This window comes from Lathyrus oleraceus, chromosome 1 (genome assembly GCF_024323335.1).
Source record: "Lathyrus oleraceus cultivar Zhongwan6 chromosome 1, CAAS_Psat_ZW6_1.0, whole genome shotgun sequence".
In the NCBI taxonomy this organism is placed as follows: Eukaryota; Viridiplantae; Streptophyta; class Magnoliopsida; order Fabales; family Fabaceae; genus Lathyrus; species Lathyrus oleraceus.
Window position 1 is genome coordinate 154,008,156 of NC_066579.1, and position 20,876 is coordinate 154,029,031.

At 34.9% G+C, this 20,876-nt stretch overlaps 2 protein-coding genes across 2 annotated transcripts; both read right to left on the reverse strand.

Annotated features, from left to right (window-relative positions):
• Positions 1-9,388: 9,388 nt before the first annotated feature.
• LOC127096692 (uncharacterized) lies at positions 9,389-9,967 on the reverse strand. Its single transcript, XM_051035251.1, has one exon. It carries the CDS (start codon positions 9,965-9,967, stop codon positions 9,389-9,391), a length of 579 nt encoding a protein of 192 aa, XP_050891208.1.
• A 4,767-nt stretch (positions 9,968-14,734) lies between these two features.
• On the reverse strand, positions 14,735-19,051 carry LOC127123548 (ras-related protein RABB1b). Its single transcript, XM_051053760.1, has 6 exons — positions 18,820-19,051; positions 18,601-18,740; positions 16,836-16,918; positions 15,467-15,671; positions 15,289-15,357; positions 14,735-15,080 (listed from the first exon to the last, which is right to left on the reverse strand). The coding sequence occupies exons 1-6, from the start codon at positions 18,863-18,865 to the stop codon at positions 14,988-14,990; spliced, it is 636 nt and encodes a 211-aa protein (XP_050909717.1). The 5' UTR covers positions 18,866-19,051; the 3' UTR covers positions 14,735-14,987.
• Between the last annotated feature and the right edge of the window lie 1,825 nt (positions 19,052-20,876).

Sequence of the window (20,876 nt, forward strand, 5' to 3'; positions counted from 1 at the left end):
TTGTTCTTTTCACTTTCTTCCTCACTCCACTCCCCCACTTCACCATCAATATTATCCTCCAATATTTCCTCCTCATTTTTCTTCTTTTCCTCTCTTTGTTCACTCTCATCTCTTTTTTATTCTCACTAATCAACTCCCTCCCACTTCTCGTCGTGATCGCTTTACAATGCTCCTTAGGATTTGTTTGCGTGTTCGCCGAAAAAGAAGGACCGGGTTGTTGTTCCGCTAGTTGCTTAGCAAGTTGTCCAACTTGAGTCTCGAGATTTTTGATTGCCGCATCGTTTCTCTTTTGATTAGCCATTGACATTTGCATAAATTGTGTCAATGTCTCTTCTAACTTTGAAGTTACGACCGGCGGTTGTTGAGGTTGATAAGGATTTTGGGGAGGGTTTTGACGGCTAGAAGAACCACCCCCATAACCTTGGTTATGGTAATAGTTACTCCTAGGTTGGAACCCTTGATTCCCTTGGAAGTGTTGTTGTTGATTTTGAGGATGTGGTTGATAAGGTTGTTGTTGTTGTTGTTGTCTCGGTTGGTAGTCTCGTTGGTTCGCCATGTAGTTTACTTCTTCGAACCCGGGAGGTGGACAAAATCCGGTGTCATGCTCGCCTTTGCAAAGCTCACAACAAGCTATTTGTTTAGCTTTTGAAGGTTCTCTCAACTCTTTTATTTGCTGCGTTAAGAGTTCCACTTGTTGTGAAATGAGTTTGTTTTGGGCAAGAATGGCATCGTTCGTCCCAAGTTCAAGCACTCTCGGCTTCTTTAAAGAGTTGCCTCTACTTTGACTTTGGAGATCATTTAGAGCCATTCGATTTATGATATCTGTAGCTTCTTCGGCGTTTTTAGACAATAAAGAACCACCCGAGGTAGCATCCAACAAAGTCTTGCAGTTTGGTTGAAGTCCATTTTTGAAAATATGGATTTGAGTCAATTCATCAAAACCATGCCCTTTACATTTCCGAAGCATGGATTTGAATCTTTCCCACGCCTCATTTAATGATTTGTTGGTTCCTTTGAGATGGCCGTCTTGGATTCCATGAACCGGTTGTGGGAGAAAAATCTTTCGATGAACTTCTCTTCCAACACGTTCCAATTTGTCATGACGGTAGGTGTTTGATCTAAGTACCAATCTTTTGCTTTGCCGAGCAAAGCGTGGGGAAATAATCTTTTGAACAACGGTAGCTCTTGAGCTTGATCAACTCCGGCCGCCAATGCTATCTCGTAAAATTTGGTGAGAAAAGCAAAGGGATATTCATGGTCCATTCCGGTGAATGGACTTCCATATAGTAAATTAAGAGTTCCCGTTTTCATCTCGGTTTGCCTTCCCGTGTGGTTGATAAACTGAGCAGTATTCCTTGGACTGTTTACACATGGAGTGGAAATGGGCGGTGGTGGTGGTTCCATGATAGGTATGAATGGTGGTGGATGTGTGGTAGAAGAACTTTCTCCTTGTTCTTGTCGTTGTCTAGCTTGTTGCCTCCTTCGTCTCGTTCTGCTATTCAGCCTCCTTGCGGTTCTTTCGATCTCGGGATCAAAAAGAAGTTCATCCACAGGAATCTGCCCTCGCATAAAACGAAAGATGCACACTAAACCAAACAAATTACAAGCACAAGTCAAAAATTCGAAAGCTAAAAATTAAGCAACTATTGCGATGCTCGCAATATCAATTCACAATCCCCGGCAACGGCGCCATTTTGTTGATTGTATTTTTAAGTGTCGGGTTTTTGTTATCGTCTCCACAGGGATTGTGAGATATCGCCGCCGTTCGACAGTTGTTTCAATTCTTAACTCGTAGTAACAAGGGGGTTTTGGTTTTAGTCACGGTATCTTGCATAAAAGTGTGAGAAAATACGGTAAAAGATTTGGTTTTAATATTTGAGAAATATTGCCAAAGTTAGGGTTCGACGATCACTTTGCATGTATATGTTCGATCAACAAAACTTATAAACTCCTTTAGATGATAAACTATTTCACAAAGTCCTCTCAATGTGTTTATCTCTAACACACATTGTGAGTTTTCCCATTTTGATCCATTGTTTATCTCTAACACAATCTATCAAAATGACAACTTTTTGGTTCAACCTTATGGTGAACAAAATCATTCATTACTATCTCTAGCTAACAAACAAGATTGGATGAAAACCTAGGTAAAGAGTTGGTAAACATCTCTCGATCATAAACCAACACAAAGAGTTTTCAATAAAACAAAATTTTCACCATATATTCATCATTAAAGAGTTTACAAATGAAGATCATCTCATATACACACAAAGCTTATGACCATCTACATCTAACCTTGACAAAATGAAGAACTTAGCTACTCATTTTCATGGTAGCTTGGTCAACAAGTTTCGGAAGAAGGTTGATCAACATCCGAGTCGAATAATCGAGATTGGATGGGAATCCACCTTCTTTTTGTGAAAGATTGGTAAGAGATGAAGAGAAATGATTTATAGGTCACAAAGTATCTCTAGAGCAATGCTGGAAAAATATCTCAAAAGTACAAAAGTATGGAGGTGTAAAAGTATGGCTCCAAAAAGTAGCCCTTGCTACTTATAGTGCTGCTACTGAGCTGTCATGCTCGCTAGGCGAGCAGAATGGCTCGCCTAGCGAGCCCCAAAATGAGGCACCTGCGCCCAAAGAAATATCCTTTGCCAGATTGGCATGTTCTCTAGGCGAACAAAACCTTCGCTAGGCGAAGCCCACGCTTCACCCTTCGCTCCAGCGAGCTTAGGAGGTTTTGCTACTGGAATTGCTCGCTGGGAGCTCGCTAATGGCTCGCCTAGCGAGTGAGTGCTGGCTGCGCTTTTGACCAAGTCTGGACGTGTTCGCTACATCCTTCGCTGGCTGCTCGCCTAGCGAGTTTGTTGATGTTTGCTACTGTAAAATACTGGAGCTCTTCGCTGGGTTCTCGCTGGGTGCTCGCCTAGCGAGATCTTTGCCACAGCCCTCACCTAGCGAGCAAGCTGATGAATGCATCCTTTTTTTGGTCCCTTTGCCAACTTTCTTGTGGCTTCATTTTCTATTATATCATGCCTAATTCCTGCACAATAACACACAAATCAAAGGTACCAAGATCGTTTATCATTGTATTGCAATTTATCAAAAACAAAGGTGGTTTCGAACACTTTAGCAAGGAAATGGAGTGAAAGATGCCCATATTTGATAGCTCAAATAAGCACTTTTGGGTATCTAACACCTATCATGTTTGCTCTAACATGTTTTGTGTTTGTTATGGTTTTGTTTTCTCCTAATTCTGTCATATTACTCTAACCTGTTTGTTGAGTTTTTGTGAGGGCTCACATACTCTTGCAGGGATAGCTTGCTTGGTGTTCCATTTTATTTGTGGGGGTACCACCTGGAGGTCTATTCCGATTACCTATACTGACTCGCTTTCTTTGATGGTGTTTAGCTTGGAAGAGTCTTTGGGTTTCTTATTTATCTAATTGTTGTTACTTCGGAGCTTTATCTGTACGGTAGATCTCTCGATCCCTTTACTTTTCCCGCATGTTACCGATTTCTTAGGTTTCGTATAGCCTCTCGTGGCATGTCATTTAAGGTAGCGCGGTGCCTTCATCTAGGACTACCTTTTTGCATGAGCATCCCTAAACACCCCAAACTCATTGATTTTTCTTCTCCTAAGAACACGTTATCTCCTTCTACTACAGGCGAGTAAGTCTCCAAAGGTCGAGCATCCGGTAGATTGCGTAGTAACGTCGTTCACCCCAAAACACAACCCTTACCCCATAGGTGGTCGAACTACGTTTCGCTCTGATTCTCATTCCAGATGAGATACGTAGGCATAAGACGCGATGTCTTAGCGAGCACACTCCTCTTTAAGCCATAGGTAGCCGAGCTACGAAGACTCTGATTCTCAGATTCAGATGAGATACGTATGCAGTGGATGCGACGTCTGTGCGAGTCATTTTCTTTTGACCATTCTTTTAGTAAGTAGTACATTAGATAAACATACATGCTTTTCTCATCCCTTCAATCATGTTTGCACAAATAAATTTTCAAAAAAAAACAACAACCTTTGCAACAAATGTGAAAAGGGCTCCCTAGGAGTACCTAGGATGTTTTGGGTGCCTAACACCTTCCCATTACATAACCAACCCCCTTACCTAGATCTCTGACATTTTTACTAGTTTTTGATTCGATAAAACTTTTAGGTTTTTGTTCGCTTTCTAACCATTCCTTTGGATAAATAGAAGTGCGGTGGTGACTCGACTTGTATGATTTACCTTGGATTTAGTCAATATATCTAATGGTAACGAATACCCCGCTACAATACTTCAATACAACAAAACAATATATTAGAAATTCAAGACAAAAGTAACTAATATATACCCAGCAAACTAAAATACATAATGAGTAACAAAATCAACGAAATATCAAAGTAAAAAAATTGAAATAAGACCGAAACATATGGATATTTAGACTTTAAAAATATATGCGCCTATATGGATTTTTTTAAAGTCTATATGGATTTTAAAATACACAGGGAGTTATTCTATCAAATATGGATATTTAGACTTTTAAAATACACAGGGAGTTGTTCTATCAAATATGGACTTTAAAAATATAAGCGTCCATATTTGATAGAACAAAAGTAAAAAATTGAAATAAGACCGAAGAGTTTCAAAATACATATTTAGACTTTAAAAAAAATACATAGGGGGTTGTTTTTATGTGATGTTGGTATGCATAGAATTTTATGTATATTGTGTATGGAGAAATGAGTGTTGGTTCGTGAACAGTTTAGTGTGAGGGGGAAGTTCATGTTTTTAGAAGAAAAGGGTGGGGTTGGAGATTGTGAGAGAGAGGAAAATAATGGAATCTGAGTGATGACTGTTGAGAGAGATCACGAGTCCTTCAAAAAGCTGAAGAGATCTCTTTTTTTTCACCTTATTTTGTTTTAATTTTTTCTCTTGAAAACAAAGTTGAGAGTCAGCGAGGTATATCGCTGCAGATGTGTATTGGCTCAGTTGAGTTCATTTCTTTCACAAGCCACATGTTAATATATATACTAGGGGTGTTCAAAAATGAATCAACCAAATAGAAAACCGCAAACCAAACCAAACCAAATCAAAACCGGAAAAAACCGTATTTGGGCCATTTTTTTTAAAAATCGCGCGGTTCGATTTGGTTTGCGGTTTGTATTTTACAAACCGAACTAAACCAAACCAAACCGCATCATTACGACCCAAATTTCACTTATCTCATATATCACACCCAACCCAAGACCCAAAGCTATTATGCTTTAACCTTACAAATATTCTCTTACTCACACTTAGGGTTTTAGTTTCATCCTTCTCAAATCTCTTCTAGTATTATCATCCGTTCTTTCCATCTTCTTTACCATGTACGTCTCACCTTTACTAATCTAATCTATACTCTCTTATGTTCTTTATTTTTCATCTTCTCATTTTGATGTTATTGTTTTCTCTTCCAATTATATTTTTATCACACATTTCGTCTCTAATCTCATATCTCTTATGTTCTTTCTTTTTCATCTTCTCTAATCTCCCCTCTCCTCCGTTTTTTCTTTTTTATTATAATATTTTTGATATTGTTTTATGCTACTATTTTATGTTTTTTATTCAACTTTTGTCTAATCTTATTTTTATATATTGACTGAGAAGTTTTTGTCTAAATATGGTAAGTTTTTTTGTTATTTGGTAATGTATGAATGACTAAACACAAAGTTATATTATTCTCTATAGGTGTATGTATGACTCAATAATTTTTTTGTAAAAAACCGAACAAACCGAATCAATCCAAACCGTATTGGTTTGGTTTGGTTTGATTCGATTTTATTTCTAAAAGCCAACCAAATCAAACCGAACCGCATGTTTTTTCTATTGCGGTTCAGATGATTTTTAGCGTGAAAACCACCCAAACCGCACCGCGAACACGTCTAATATATACTAGGGTTTCAATTTTAAACAAATGCCAATAATGCCGTTTTAAGTGTTATTTAATGGGGAAAAAGAGTTTAAAACAATTAGTTCAAATAAAATTCTAACTTTCTGAATAAACATAATAAAATCAAAAGGAAAATGTCATTAATCCTATTTATTTATTTCGAACATTTTGACAAAAAAACAAAAATAAAAGAACTCAAAATGAATGAGAATCGGTCGCAAAAGTGCTCGAAAAAATAAACCAAATGCACCAAAATGACCAACGTGAAATAAACTTCTCGAAAACATACAGGTTTTGACCAGACTTTGAAATAAAAAATGATCGATTAAAAGGCTCAGACTGATCAAAATGTGACCTAAAAAATAGTCGGAAAAAAAATGAGCATGCCAGGTTAAACTACACGAATTGTAGATCAATAAAATTGACGTCTGCAAGCTCGATTTTGAAATTTTTCGACTGTTTATTTCACGTGCATTCGAGAATTGATTCAACCGACCTATCTGTAGATCAAAAAAATTATTCTGGTCCACATTTTAGGCATTATGCAAAATAAAATGCATGCTATGTTATGCAGATGATGCGAACGTTATGATAAATATATTGATTCGATGATTCAGGGTTAAAATTGGGGTATGACAAAAGCCTACATTGAATGACAATTCTACTATACAATCTCCTTCATATTTTAAACATGTCGACAAAGTTTTTCCCGACTCACCAACTCCAAAATCTCAAAAAAGTATCGTCAAAGGAGCTCGCATTAGCAGACCACGTCCTACGCCGCCTACACAAAAAATTCCATTCATTGACGAGATACCCATTTTTATGTACAAATACATGGAGCGCATCGTCAATGTTGAAGTGAATGGTAATTATGGATATCGAGTTGTTTCGACTTTATTTGGTAAAGAAGAAGATAATCATACACTTGTTCGCCATCAACTTATCCAAGAGTTGAGGACTCATAAAGATTCATACACACGACTATACAGAAAGACAGAAAATTTCGAGGAAGTTTATGAGTCTCTTGTTTCTTGCCTTAGTGGACCGACACTGATGGAAAAATGGATTCGCTTCCCTGAAATGGGTCACCTCATAACATGTGTGTATGATAAGGTGTTGATAAAATCTCACGACGAATTAACAAAACCGCTATACCCAATCCATTGCGGTATAACTCACTAATATATACTCAGAGTTTTCTATCCCTAATACACCAACACAAGCAAGATTAGGCAATGCAATAGAAAGTTAATTCCTAAGCCACTACTCGGAGTTTCCTATCCCTAGTCCACCAGCGTAAGCACAACAATTACCCCTAGGTACAAAAAATAGACTAATTGTCAGTATTCCCTATGTGCTCGAAATCAGATTAAAAGAGTATCTCACATAAAGAGCATTGAGATCAAGGTTCGATTTAATAGAATACAGATCAAATTATTCATGCAACATCACATCAAACATATGCCCCAACAATATAAAAATAGGTTCATCAAACACAACCTATCCTATAGAGAATTAGCTACCCATGATTCAAATTACCATACCAAAATAATAATAAGAGATTTGCATAAGAATTTCCTTGAAGAATTGGCCTTCAATGACTTCAAATGCTCTCCAAATATGCCTTATGGTGTTGTAAATTGTCACTTTTCGTGCAGAAATTTGTAACCCTCGAAAAAGTACCAACTTCCCTTTAAAAAGCCTTCAGAATGAATCAGAACGCGTCAGAAAAGCCCAAAAAAAGGGTTCATCGTGTGTGATGATCTGCATCGCGCGCGTGATGATTTGTATCGCACGTGCGATTATTCTTGTAGTTGCATGCTTTTGCTCACTTTTCACCTGATTTTCGCTAAGTCCTTATTTCTCCATACTTAGCTATTCTCCCTCTTTCTTTGGCCTTTATTCTTAAATTTTGCTCCTCTTTAACTTGTTTTGATCTATTTCTTTGATCGAAATCATGCAATGGTGGAGGCTCATCACAATCCCAAACTTGAATCATTGCTTGTCCTCAAGTAACTTGCCTGCACTTCTAATTCCAGACAGAAAACAAGTTGCAAAATAATAATTGAACATCACCATATATTTTTTCTTTACCTGACCATTGTTCTAGCTTCCAACTTCTATCCGGCAAATTCAGAAAACATCCTCAAATTTGACAAATACTCAACTTGTCTCTCATCTCACATTGACTCAGTCAATTGATAGGGTAGTCTCTCAATCAACATGCAAAATAGTCTATATTGAGTTTGATCATGTTCTAATATAATTCGTCAAAGAAATCAAAACACACACATTTGAGGTCTTTTTTGGTTGTATCTTGGCTTATGTCCAGGTAGTATATTTTTGGAAAAGTAGGTTTAAACCTTTGGAGTTATATGCATAGTTCTCCTTATATTATCATACTCATTTGTTCCTTCTTTATGGTACTAGAGATATTTCAATTATGGTCCTTAATATGTATTTTGCATTCTTTTAATCATTTTTTTGAAGAAGTTTCTTTTTCCACTTCTTATTTTGTTAAAATTTTGAATTATTCTCTAGTACCCCAACCCCAAACATTAAACTTTGCTAACTTCCAAGAGCAACCCCAAACTTAATTTTTTTCATACCACTTGAAAACTACAATTTTACCTAACTCCAAAGAGAGGGTCGAAAGATAAGATCTTTCAAGTCATAGCAAAGGATGTACCTATTACTACAGGGTGGTTAAAAAGGCTCAAAGTTAAAAGCAAACAATGGCCTTAATGTGTGTCAATCAAACCAGACAAATTTAATCAGAAATAGTTCATACCTGATAAAAAAAATAAAGCATGGATACACTCGATAAGAAAGAATAGTAAACAAGGGAATTTATTTGGCTCAAACCTTACTAGTTGAGGCATTTGAAGGTTGAGTATAAGTCCCTTGATTCCTTTTTCATCTTTTTCCTTCAAGTTGTAAGTTACTTTCCTGATGATCAAGTTTCCTTCTTGGTTCATTTGTTCAACTCTATAGTTGCAAGTTTTATAAATATGAAATAAACAATAGACACAAACTTACTCATTAAAAACAAACACAGATTGTGATGGGAAGGCATGCTCGAGTGACTAATTCTTCTTATTTAATTTCACGAACAACATAGTGTAAATTCTGCAAAAATAAAAATTGGTTATAACCGATGGATTGCCCCCCATCTAGCACTTCTTTTCCCTCATTAGCTTGACGGTTTGTGCCTAAGGCACATCAGGCGCAATGGTTACCCTCACGTTGGTCAATTCACATTCACTTTCTTCTTTGTCAACTTTGTTACCTTTTTCTTCAAACCGATAGCATGTTTCCAGATCTGCTACATGCGGTGTCCATTCATACACATTAAAAACCATTTTTCCTTGTTGAAATTCAAGCTAAGTTCACCAGTTTCCACATCTATTAACGTCTTCCCGATTGCCAAGAATGAGCGTCCGAGAATAACTAACCCTCATGAATTTCCTTTCATATCAATCACCACAAAATCTACAGAAAAAACTAAACCATCGACATGTACTAACACGTCTTGTAAGATACGAAGCGGATGAGTAACAGATAAATCAACCAAAGTGAGAGTCATATTACTCGGTATAATCTCTCCCAAGTTCAATTCCTTAACCTTATTCAATGGCATTACATTAATACTTGATCCTAAATCACATAAAGCGCTTGGTATCTTTACTCCATCAATGGTATAAGCGGTGATGAACTTACCTGGATCCTTTAGTTTTGATGGCAACGTTGGAGGCACTGTCGTCTCATCTTTCTCTATCATATTTACCTGTTCCTTGACCAATTTTTGCTTCGTAACCTTTAGCAATTCCTTCATAAACTTAGAAAACTTAGGCATTAATTCTAACACTTCATGAAACAAAATACTTACCTGAAGTGTAGCCAACATCTCCTTAAACCTTACGAATAACCCTGCTTCATCTTCCTGTAATGGTTTCTTTTTAATAATGGGATAAGGCGGTTTGATATAACCAGGTAGTTCTGGACTGGGATCATTAAGAATATACTTATTAGTCATTCTCCAATAGGAGTTTTTATCTATTAACTATTCCATGGTGACTCCTCTCTCAGCCTGGTCACCCTGATTTTTACTCTCCACTTCTTCCTTTTCCACCAACTCCTCTTCCACTATTTCATCTTCACCCATGTTGGTGATCACCTCAAAAACTATTTCTACATCTTTGCAATACTCATTTTTATAATTATTTATCATATTACTTGTAAATCCTCCACTCGAGCCATGTAAGGCAACTATTTATCTCGATAGCTGACCAATTTGCACCTCCAAATTTTTTATAGACGCATCATGGTTCTTGCTCGTTGTTTCATTTTGCTTATTTACCTAAGAAAAACTACTATGAGTAGCTTGAATAAAGTTTTTCAGGGTCTCTTCCAGTTGTGTAGGTTTCCTTTGGATTGAAACTTGTTGGCTTTGCTGAATACCTTGATTTGCATTCGGATTCTGGTTATTGCTCCATCTAAAATTTGGATGATCTTTCCATCCGAGATTGTAGGTGTTGGAATAAGGGTTATTTCTCTGTAAATTAGTAAATTGATCCTCTTCACTTGATCCTTCCAAAGAACATCTTCCATTTTCATGTCCCTCGCTATATAAATCACACCTAAGTGCTTGTACCTGACTCACGTTAGCCTTACCCAAGTTGCCTTCAACTAGTTTTTTGTTTAATAATTCAATTTGAGCTAAAAGGGCAGTATGAGTATCAAAAGCTAACATAACTTTGGGTGTTCCTACAATTTCAATTTTTATTGACCTGTCGCTCTTTGAACGATACTCATTCAATCATATCTTTTCAATCAGGTGTTTAACTTGTGGTTCGGTCATTGATCTGATTGTGCCTCCCGCATAAGCATTTAGCAGAATGCGTGTCTGACTCTTGAGACCTTTGATAAAATTTTGCATTTGCTCCATGTTATTCATATTATGATTTTGGCACTTGAGCAATAAAAGTTTAAACCTTCCCTACTAGTCATATAGCGATTCAGTTTCATGCTGCTCAAAATTTGTAATTTCTACTCTCTGCTTAAAAAACTGAGTGGTGGTGAAGAATCTCTCTAAGAGTTTATCCTCCAGCTCTTTCCATGTTTGAATAGTTCCATTTGGAAGGAAAAATAACCAATATTTAGCCCTTTTGATTAGCGAGAACCCGAACAACCTTAGCTTGACTTGGTCTTCCGTAACATCAGCTGGTCTTCACATCGAAGTTGTTTCGTAGAAGCGAGCAAGATGCTTCCACGGATCTCTAATTGCGTTCTCGTTGAATGGATTGCCTCTTAGACCTGAAAGCACATAATTTTGTATATCAAAGTTACTTGGGTTTTCCGGTACAAACCCTCTAGAAACATGTCCTTCGTCGGTCCTTTTGCAATAGTCTCCCATAATGGGTGGTGGTACGACTTCCATGGTGAAATCTTCTTCCGCGTCCAAAGAGATTAGTGGATTTTCTTCTACTAAGATCCTTTGAGCTAGAGTTGCTTCTCTAAATGTTCTCATCATATCACATGCAACTCTTTCAATTCCTAAATCAACTGGTGTCAATGTCGATCTTGAGTTGCGCATACACAAACAAGAAATACCTCACTAGTACGATAATTAATGAAAATAAAAACAAAAACAAAAAACTAAATAAAAAAATGTTGCACACGCGTTGCCTTGTTTGAATTATCAACAGTCCCCGACAACGGCGCCAAAAAATGTTGCTATTTAACAAGACAATATTGTGCAATGCATATAAAATAGTAAATGGGGATGGGGGTTCAGGTTTCAAATGCAAAAAGAAAATAAGTTGATATGAAAATAAAACGAAAGTGGTCAGGTTGTGTATAGAATCTCTTATCTTTCTATTGTTGATGTTTGATGCGTTACATGAATGATATCGTTACTACAATCCCATGATGAATTAACAAAACCTCTATACATAATTCCTTGCGGTATAACTCACTAATCTATACTCAGAGTTTTCTATCCCTAATCCACCAGTGTAAGCAAGATTAAGCAATGTAATAGAACGTTAATTCTTAAGCCATTACTCGGAGTTTCCTATCCCTTGTCCACCCACGTAAGCACAACAGTTGCCCATAGGTCAACACATATACTAATGATCAGTATTCCATATGTGCCCAAATTCAGATTAAAAGAGTATCTCACATAAAAAGTATTAAGAATAAGGTGCAATTGAATAGAATTATAGATCAAATTATTCATGCAAGATCAAATCAAACATATGTCCCAACAATATCAAAATAGATTTATCAAGCACAACCTAACCTAGAGAGAATTAACTACTCACGATTTAAATTATAATACCAAAATAATAATAAGAGGTTTGCATAAGAATTTCCTTGAAGAATTGGTCTCCAATGACTTCAAATACTCTCCAAATATGCCTTATTGTGTTGTAAATCGTCACTTTCGATGCAGAAATTCGTAACCTTTGAAAAATTATCAAAATTCCGCTTAAAAAGCCTTTAGAATGGATCATAGCGCGACAAAAAAGCCCAGAAAAAGGATTTATCGCACGTGTGATGACCTGCATCACGCGCGCGATGCAACTTTTACTTCCCTATCGGGCGCGCGATGTTGCACGTGATTATTCCAATAGCTGCACGTTTTTGCTCCCTTTTTTACCTGATTTTTACTAAGTCCCTATTTCTCCACCCTTTATTCTTCAATTTTGCTCCTCTTTAACTTGTTTTGATCCATTTCTTCGACCAAAATCATGCAATGAGGGAGTGTCATCAGGTGTGTATTGATCTTACACGATACGGTTTTCTGAAAACCTTTTTTCCAATGCGTACCTCCCCACCATAAAATCCAAATAATTGTATTATGTGTACTAGATGACTTTCAAAATCACAACATTTTGTTCAAGTTTACTTGAAACCGGGATGCCATATACCACTTACATCACTGGAGTAGACGACTCATTCAACAACAAAAGTCGAGACTTGACCGAATAATTTTATGAAAAGGATGCAAGAGTTCGAGAAATCGAACAACATTGAAAGATAATCAAATGCACAAAAGTCAAAGGGGGTACCAACCATAGATTTAGCCTGCGACATAAATTTCGATTCATTTTAATTTCTTATTTAATCCGACAAATAAGTGTATGTAATTGTGTCTCAATATAAATGAAGTGTAATATATTCGACATTTGTTCGTTAATGCATTTTTTATCTTCTCCGTGCAAACATTTATTCTTTTAAAAAAAAATCATGTTTGAAAGTTTCTGTTTTCAAACATGTACAACAGATGTTTCAGAGATGCATCTCTAGAACAAAATAATAGGGTGCAAAATCGAGATATATCTCCGAAATAAGCATACCAGATTTTGAATAGTCCACAATTATCTACATCTTTAAATTAAGGTTCATTGTTCCTTATTTCACACAAACTGAAAATGTCTCAAATGTAAAAAATAAACATCCATTGGTATGTCGCAAATGTCTCATACTCTAACGGAACTCCCAGACGAAACTTTAAGCTCACAAAGTACACATCTCTTACAGATATTACAAACGAAATCCATTATCTCCTATCTTACGAAAATAATCGAAGAATTATGAAGCTCGAATACCGTTCACCATTGATTGACAACAGAGGGAAGATTGAGTGCAACAACTTTGAGTTCAAGACGGATGCAGATATAAGAACTATATGAAATACATTTTTCCGTTTCAAAACAAAAATTCCGCTCGAGTTGAAAGCGATAATTCCAAGATTGATCGAAGATATTCTTAAGATGTTGAAGCGTCCACCTGGATATTAAAGTGTAATGTTGAATTTTATGTTAAAATCATTTATGTGATACTTATTTTATGTTATGAATTTTAATTTTATTTTATCAAAATTACATGTTTTTCTAGTCTGCTTCTGGTTCTGATTTGCAAACATTTTGGAAACGCATCTACAGAAATATACCGAATATACATCTCCGAAATTAAAAAAATCTAACTTATAGGACGCAATTTAGAATATGATCTGTGTTGAATGTGTATTTGTTACGTCTAGAGATGCATCTTCAAAAACTGAAACCATTTTAAAAATTGTGTAGTGCATAACAAAACATATAAGATGCATTAAAAAAATCTCCTTCTTTATTCTACCTTCTAATTAAATAATTTGGGTCTACCTTCTTCTAACATACATTACTAACATACCATTCCAAAATATGGTATAGTTTGTCCCAGTTTGAAAATTCAGAAACAATATGTCTAACAAAGATCAAGCCAAGCCTCAAAGCCTATGTGATACTGCTGCTGCTACAAGCATAACCAATCCACAATCATCTCTAAGAATCACACCAATATCCCATTAGTCTATGCTCTTATATTCTTAAACAATCCCATGATTTTCTAATTCTTGACTCGAGAGAAATCTACTTAATTTCTCAACACTTCTTGTTCCTAGCACACCAAGTTCCATAATATTCAGTAGAGCAAAAAGTATCATGTTTATAAGCCATATAAAAGTACAGTTTGATGCTCTCTGGATCTCACCATACTATCTGAAAATATATAGAACCAAATTTACCATGTCCTCACCTGTGTTCTAGAGTTTCTGATAAAAAACAGTAGGCAGGCATAACATCTTATCTTGATACAACCGTAATTCTCAGCATATCAGAGGTGATTCAATCTTAACCGCATCAACAACTTCCCCTTTTTCTTTCCTCCTCAAATTCAAACCAATTTCAAAAGAATCGGTTTTCAGCATAATCAATAATAAATTCTAACCTGGAATGCAAGGAAAACAATGGAACGATACAAGCAAATAAAACCCAGCATAGAACGAATTGATAATGGAGTTTAACATAACAGCCAACAATTGAAGCATTCACTAAAACTTATCTACTATTCAGTCAAATTTGTCACAAGAAGGCCTTTAAGATTAAAGCTATACATGAAATTGAAGTGCTATAAAAAAAGCTCCATGTCAAGTAGTCTAAAGAGTATACACTCAGTTTTGCAGAGATAGATGCACAAAAGGATTGGATTCAGAGTTGTTTTCCTCCAAATCAGCTGCAACATCCACCTCCTGCAGCAACAGATCCATCTCTGCCTCCTGTTTGGCCCTGTGGACGTCCATAGCCGATTTTTATACCACATGTCTGCAATTGTAGATTCATTGAAAAGTTAGCCATAAGAAAACATTAGACACCGGGGAAATCATTGATTCTTCATCTTATACAAACGGCCCACCACATAGACTTTGATTTATAGACCATTTGCCATATAGGGTGTGGCATGGGACCAATGCGATCATCAAAATTAATTTCGCATACATTTTTTACATGGAGCTGACAGTAGACAAGTTACCTCATTGGACACATCAAAAACACCATCCTGGATGTTCTGAAGAATCTTTGCAGCAGTCTTTATGAAAGCCTGCAGAATAAGCACTAAGTTACTTTTGATGGTGACCAAAATCATAATATTTTTGAGGCTACCATATAAGTATGCTGCATCACTCTCGCTATCGATTGAGATCAATCACCTCTTCTACATTTTGCGCTGTCTTGGCGGAAGCTTCCATGAATAAAAGTCCATTTTCCTTTGCAAATTGCTCTCCCTCCTCTTTGCTGACTGCCCTTCGGTGAGACAGATCACCCTTGTTCCCTATGAGCGTGATTGTCATGTTAGGATTGGCATGCTGCCGCGCATCTTCTAGCCAACTTGCTAAATGATTAAAGGTTTCTCTCCTGATCAAAAAAGGAATTTTCTAGTTTTCAGTTGAAGGCGTGATTTGAAAAATAAGCAAACCACATACAGTCATACTCAACACTACCACACACAGAAAGACAGAAAATAAAAAGACAGGAACAGATGTGTACATTATTTTGGGGCCCACAACAAAGGAAAAAGGGATGCTTATTACTAAAATCTAGATTGAATTTAATTGAACCCTACAAAACTAACTTATAAGACGATGATTCTCCCACTAATAAACACATTTTTTAGGTTTTTGCTCTTCCAATGAAGGATTCTCATGACACACCCACTCACGCCTAGGACTGGACATCTGAACTGAAGCGTGATCTGATCGTGGGTGACCCAAAAATCTTGGACGGACTCTATCCCACTAATAAACACATTTTTTTAGGTTTTTGCTCATTCAATGTAGGACTCTCAGTACACGCCCACTCATGCCTAGGACTGGACAAATGATGCGTGATATGATCATGGGTGACCCAAAAATCTTGGAGCGGGCTTTTATCTATCTTAAAATTTTGGTTGAATCTTACTCACTCTTACAAAGATGGCTTGTACGGTGAAGGATGTCTCCCACTTATAAACACATTTTTCAAGTTACATATCCTCCAATGTGCGACTCTCAACACATACCACATTTATTCATAAACTTGAGAGAAAAAAATACCATGAAAACATCTTGCTTGCAACCAGCAGTACTTGGATGAGGGATTGGAAAATCATATAAGACGGTTTGAACTTTATTTTGATAAGAAAATAAGCCACAAATGTTCTAGACTTGAAGGTCAGAAGAATTGAAACTTTCAAATAGGAAAATCAACAATAACAAAAGATAATGAACGGATAAAGCTTTAGTATGCCACCAAAGGTTTGTACCTAACTTCACAAATATACAGCATTTCACTTCGCAGCTATGATCATTGATTGGAAAAACAACAGTTGAGATTTTAACAGCACAGACACATATTTTTCAATCAATGGGAGTCAAATCCTTTTGAATACATTGTGAATGTCAACATATTCAAACATTTAGCATTCAGCAGAGTGGAAAATATCATGCAAAGTGCATATAGAAAAGCGAGGATATAAAGTTAGGTATTATTATAAAGATGTAGATCATGATTGTGTTTCAAAGGGACAATGGCACCACTCACCTTGTAATGTCATACACTAGAAGTGCCCCTGCTGCTCCTCTGTAGTAAGATCTAGTGATAGATCTAAATGATTCTTGCCCAGCCTACAATTGAACAACATAATCTGCATCAGTATTTGAGTCGTATTGAAAACTACAACCATAGAGGAGGGGACACATGGACAAAATATGACTAAATAGTTTTATTTTGAACTCTTAAGACTGTTTGATCTTACACATATTCTACAAATACACTTCCATCTGGATCAATATCAAACTAAATAAGTGTCAAATGTAATTTCTTTGATAGGAATAAGTACAAATTTTAGGACAATCTTATTGAAAAATGTTGCATAAATAGAAAGAAAATTAAGCAGTACCACAAATAAAGAAGTCTTAAGTAACCTATGGAGAAAACAATAGGTTTGTGTTATCTGCTTGAACAAATTCAAGCAGAGATATGTGATCCCGAAACCCTGAAGATTTCAAGAGTATATTTCTTCTATCAAGTCTTTTTCCACTAGAATCAGGTACATAAAACAGTAGACATCATAAAATCTCGTAGTATACTAGGTCTATAGATAAATTATCTGTCTCTATATCTTACTTATTGGCATGTCCTTCATCTCATTGTTGTCAATTGCAGATCGTGGAAAATAGTGGTTTGTTCAAATTCTGCTATGAACACGGCTATAGTGCCACCTTAGCTACTATTTCACAATATTTAGTACAAAATAGTGTATTGCGGAACAACAGTGATTTGTTCAAATTCCACTATGCAATAACACCTCTATAGCTACTATTCAACAACATTGATCTACTTTCGATATGACAAGACTCACTAATTATTACTTAGTGACAAATTTGGGACCTTGTTTCAATATTTATCTATATCTATATTTACACACGGGAGTGGATCCTCTCAAGGTCGTCTTTGAGGGGGTGCAAGGTGGGCTACCGCACAGGGCCCAAAATTTGTCATGGTTAAACCCTACCTAAATAGGACCTTATAAAATCTGTCCATATTAAAACGTGATTAAATAGAGCCTCTAGTTGTTTTATCATGGTTGAACTGTTGCTAACCTACACAGGGCCTCCAAAAACTTAAGACGGTTCTCATGTTAAAAAAAACATTAAGGGGCCATATTTCTAATCCCCACCATTCAAACCCTCTACTTCCTATTTTTAGACATATACTCTTTCTCTCATTGAACATGTTAGATGAATAGTTGGGATCCAACATAAGAAAAAATAACTTTAGGGAACCCATTCCCTCCCACATAGCGCACACACATATGGTTCTACACAGGTAATTTTCAAGTGAGAATCAAGTATGTAACAATTATTTCTAAAATATGGTTATAAAGTGAACTTAGTGTGTGTTTGGATCAGTGTTTCAACTGCTATTACCACATCCCAATGCACTTTTTAAAGTGATTTCAAGAAGCTCCAAATCTTAGCTTTTGCGTTAATGTGATTTGATTGAATTTAACTCAATACCAATCACATACTAAAGTTGGCAATTTGATGGCTTTTCACTACATAACCATCAAATTCAAAGAGGTAAGAGTTTTTACACCGTCAGTCAATCAATCAATTGTCACCAAACAACAAAATATATAATAACCTTATGAAACATTCAAATCCATTTACTACATAGTTCACTTTATTAGTGTTCAAATTCTAATTCATGTCTTTCACTAAATTAATATCATATCCAACCAAAATAATAACATATTCTAAAAATAGAATAATAAAATTCCATAGAAAGAGAGAGAGAAACTGACAGTATCCCATATCTGAAGCTTAATCGGCCGTGAATCAATGGTGAGCATACGCGCACCAAACTCAACACCAATGGTGAGATCATGAACAGGTTGAAACCTCTTGTCGGTGAACTGAAGGAGCAGGCAAGATTTCCCTACACCTGCACCGCACAGAATAAAAACCCAAACTTGGAATCAGAATCAGATACCCAATTGAGAGAAAAGAAGAGGGTAACGAACCTGTGTCACCGATGATGATGTACTTGAAGAGATAGTCGTACGACATGGTTTTATATATAAAACGACGTCGTTTGAAGGGATTTAGAAGAAGGTGAAGATGAAGAAGTTAGCGTTTTATGTTAAGGTTTGAGTGTGGCTGAATGATGATGATGGATTGATTTTGAATCCCAATCGAAAAAACAATGTGACGTATGATAGGAGCATGAGAAAGAAACATCTGCGATATCATAGTACAATTTGGTTTTTTTAATGTTTATTTTATTTTATTTTTGCTTTTATAATTTAATTTTGAGTTTAACCGACATGCAGGTATAATATAAAGAGATTAAGGGCATGTTTGAAACACTTTTCAACTTTAGTTTTTAAAATTTGTTTTTCAAATCTATTTTAAAAAACTATTTTTAAGAAGAAAATTAACAAAAAAATTGTTTGATAAACTAAGTTTTAAAAACTGTTTTGAAAATATAAAAATGAAAAAACTTGTTTGATAATCTAATCTTTTAATAGTATTTTAAGAAGAGAATAAAAATGCATATTTTTGTCATTTACTTTTAAAATTTATTTTATTATATAAAATATTACATACTTAAGAAAATTAATTGATATTTGGTCGAATACAAATAATTGGGTTAAATCAACTTTTAATTTTACAAATCACATAACACTTGTTTGTAATAATAATAAGAAAAAAATAAATAAATAATGGGATTCCAAGTTTAATAGAAAAAAAAATTATATAGTGAAAATAATTAAGAAACACAAAAAAAATTAAGTAAAAATAAATAAACATATTTGAAAAGGTTATTTATACATAAAAAGAGCATAAATAAAAGAAATAACATACTCTTTCAAATACATTTTTCTATTTTATTTTTAAAATATAAAAATTATTAAAATTACATTAATGATGTTAATGAAAATTATAAATTTTTAAGTTTTTTCTTCAAGTTTTATAATACTAAAAACTAAAAAGTAAGAAGTAAAACACAACTAAACTGTTTCACTTTTTTGCTTTTAAAAACTGAAAAATAGAAAAGAGTTTTTAAAAACACTTTTGCAAAATATTATATTCAAACAAGTTTTTAAATTTTAAATTTTCAAAAACTAAAAAAGAGTTTTTAAGATGCATTTCAAACATGCCATTAGTTTTATAGTAGTACTATCCTTATTTTATAATTTAACTTTGAGTTTAACCGATATACATGTATAAAATAATCATTTAGAAATGTCATAGCATTAACTTTAAAAATATTAATAAAATTCTGAGGAATACCAGATATTTATTGATTAACAATATAATATATTTTTATAATTGTCAATAAACACTAAATAGATTATTGAAGATATTTAACTTAAAATTTTTAATTCAATTAAGAAATATTAAACATGAATTTTATATTTTTTGGTTATAGAAAATTCGAATAAATTGGACCTCAAAGTTTATTAATTAGGATAGATCTCATAGCTTAACAAGAAGTCGCATTTTCTTAGATAGATGTGAATTTTTGAAAATACATAATATTTAATTATAATAAATTATTTCATAAATAATTGTGATTTATTAATGATATACAAAATGATATTATATATAGTTATTTCTTTTTTAAAAGATGTTTTCACATCATATATATATATATATATATATATATATATATATATATATATATATATATATATATATTCTTTTAAATATTTAAATTGTTTTAAGTGTATATTGTTTTTTAAAAATATAAGTTGATATGGAAGAATTGTGTTTATACTATCAGATTATAGAAGAGAATGTCGTTAACCTCCAATTAGCAGAAGGGCAACCCCACCTACGAGATGGAGATTCTAGACCCCAACCTCTTTGTGACGAAATTTGGGGGAATGCCGGAAAATTTTAAACCTCTTATATGGACGAAGTTTCACAGAAAGAGCGGTCCCATGAGTATGTCGCCTCCATTAACACTTAGATGGCCATCATAAGCGCCTTAGACTCTTTGAAGTGCAAATTTCTCTCTAGCAAGTTCAAGGATGTCACCTTATAGTGGTACATAAACTTGTTGTTATTGTCA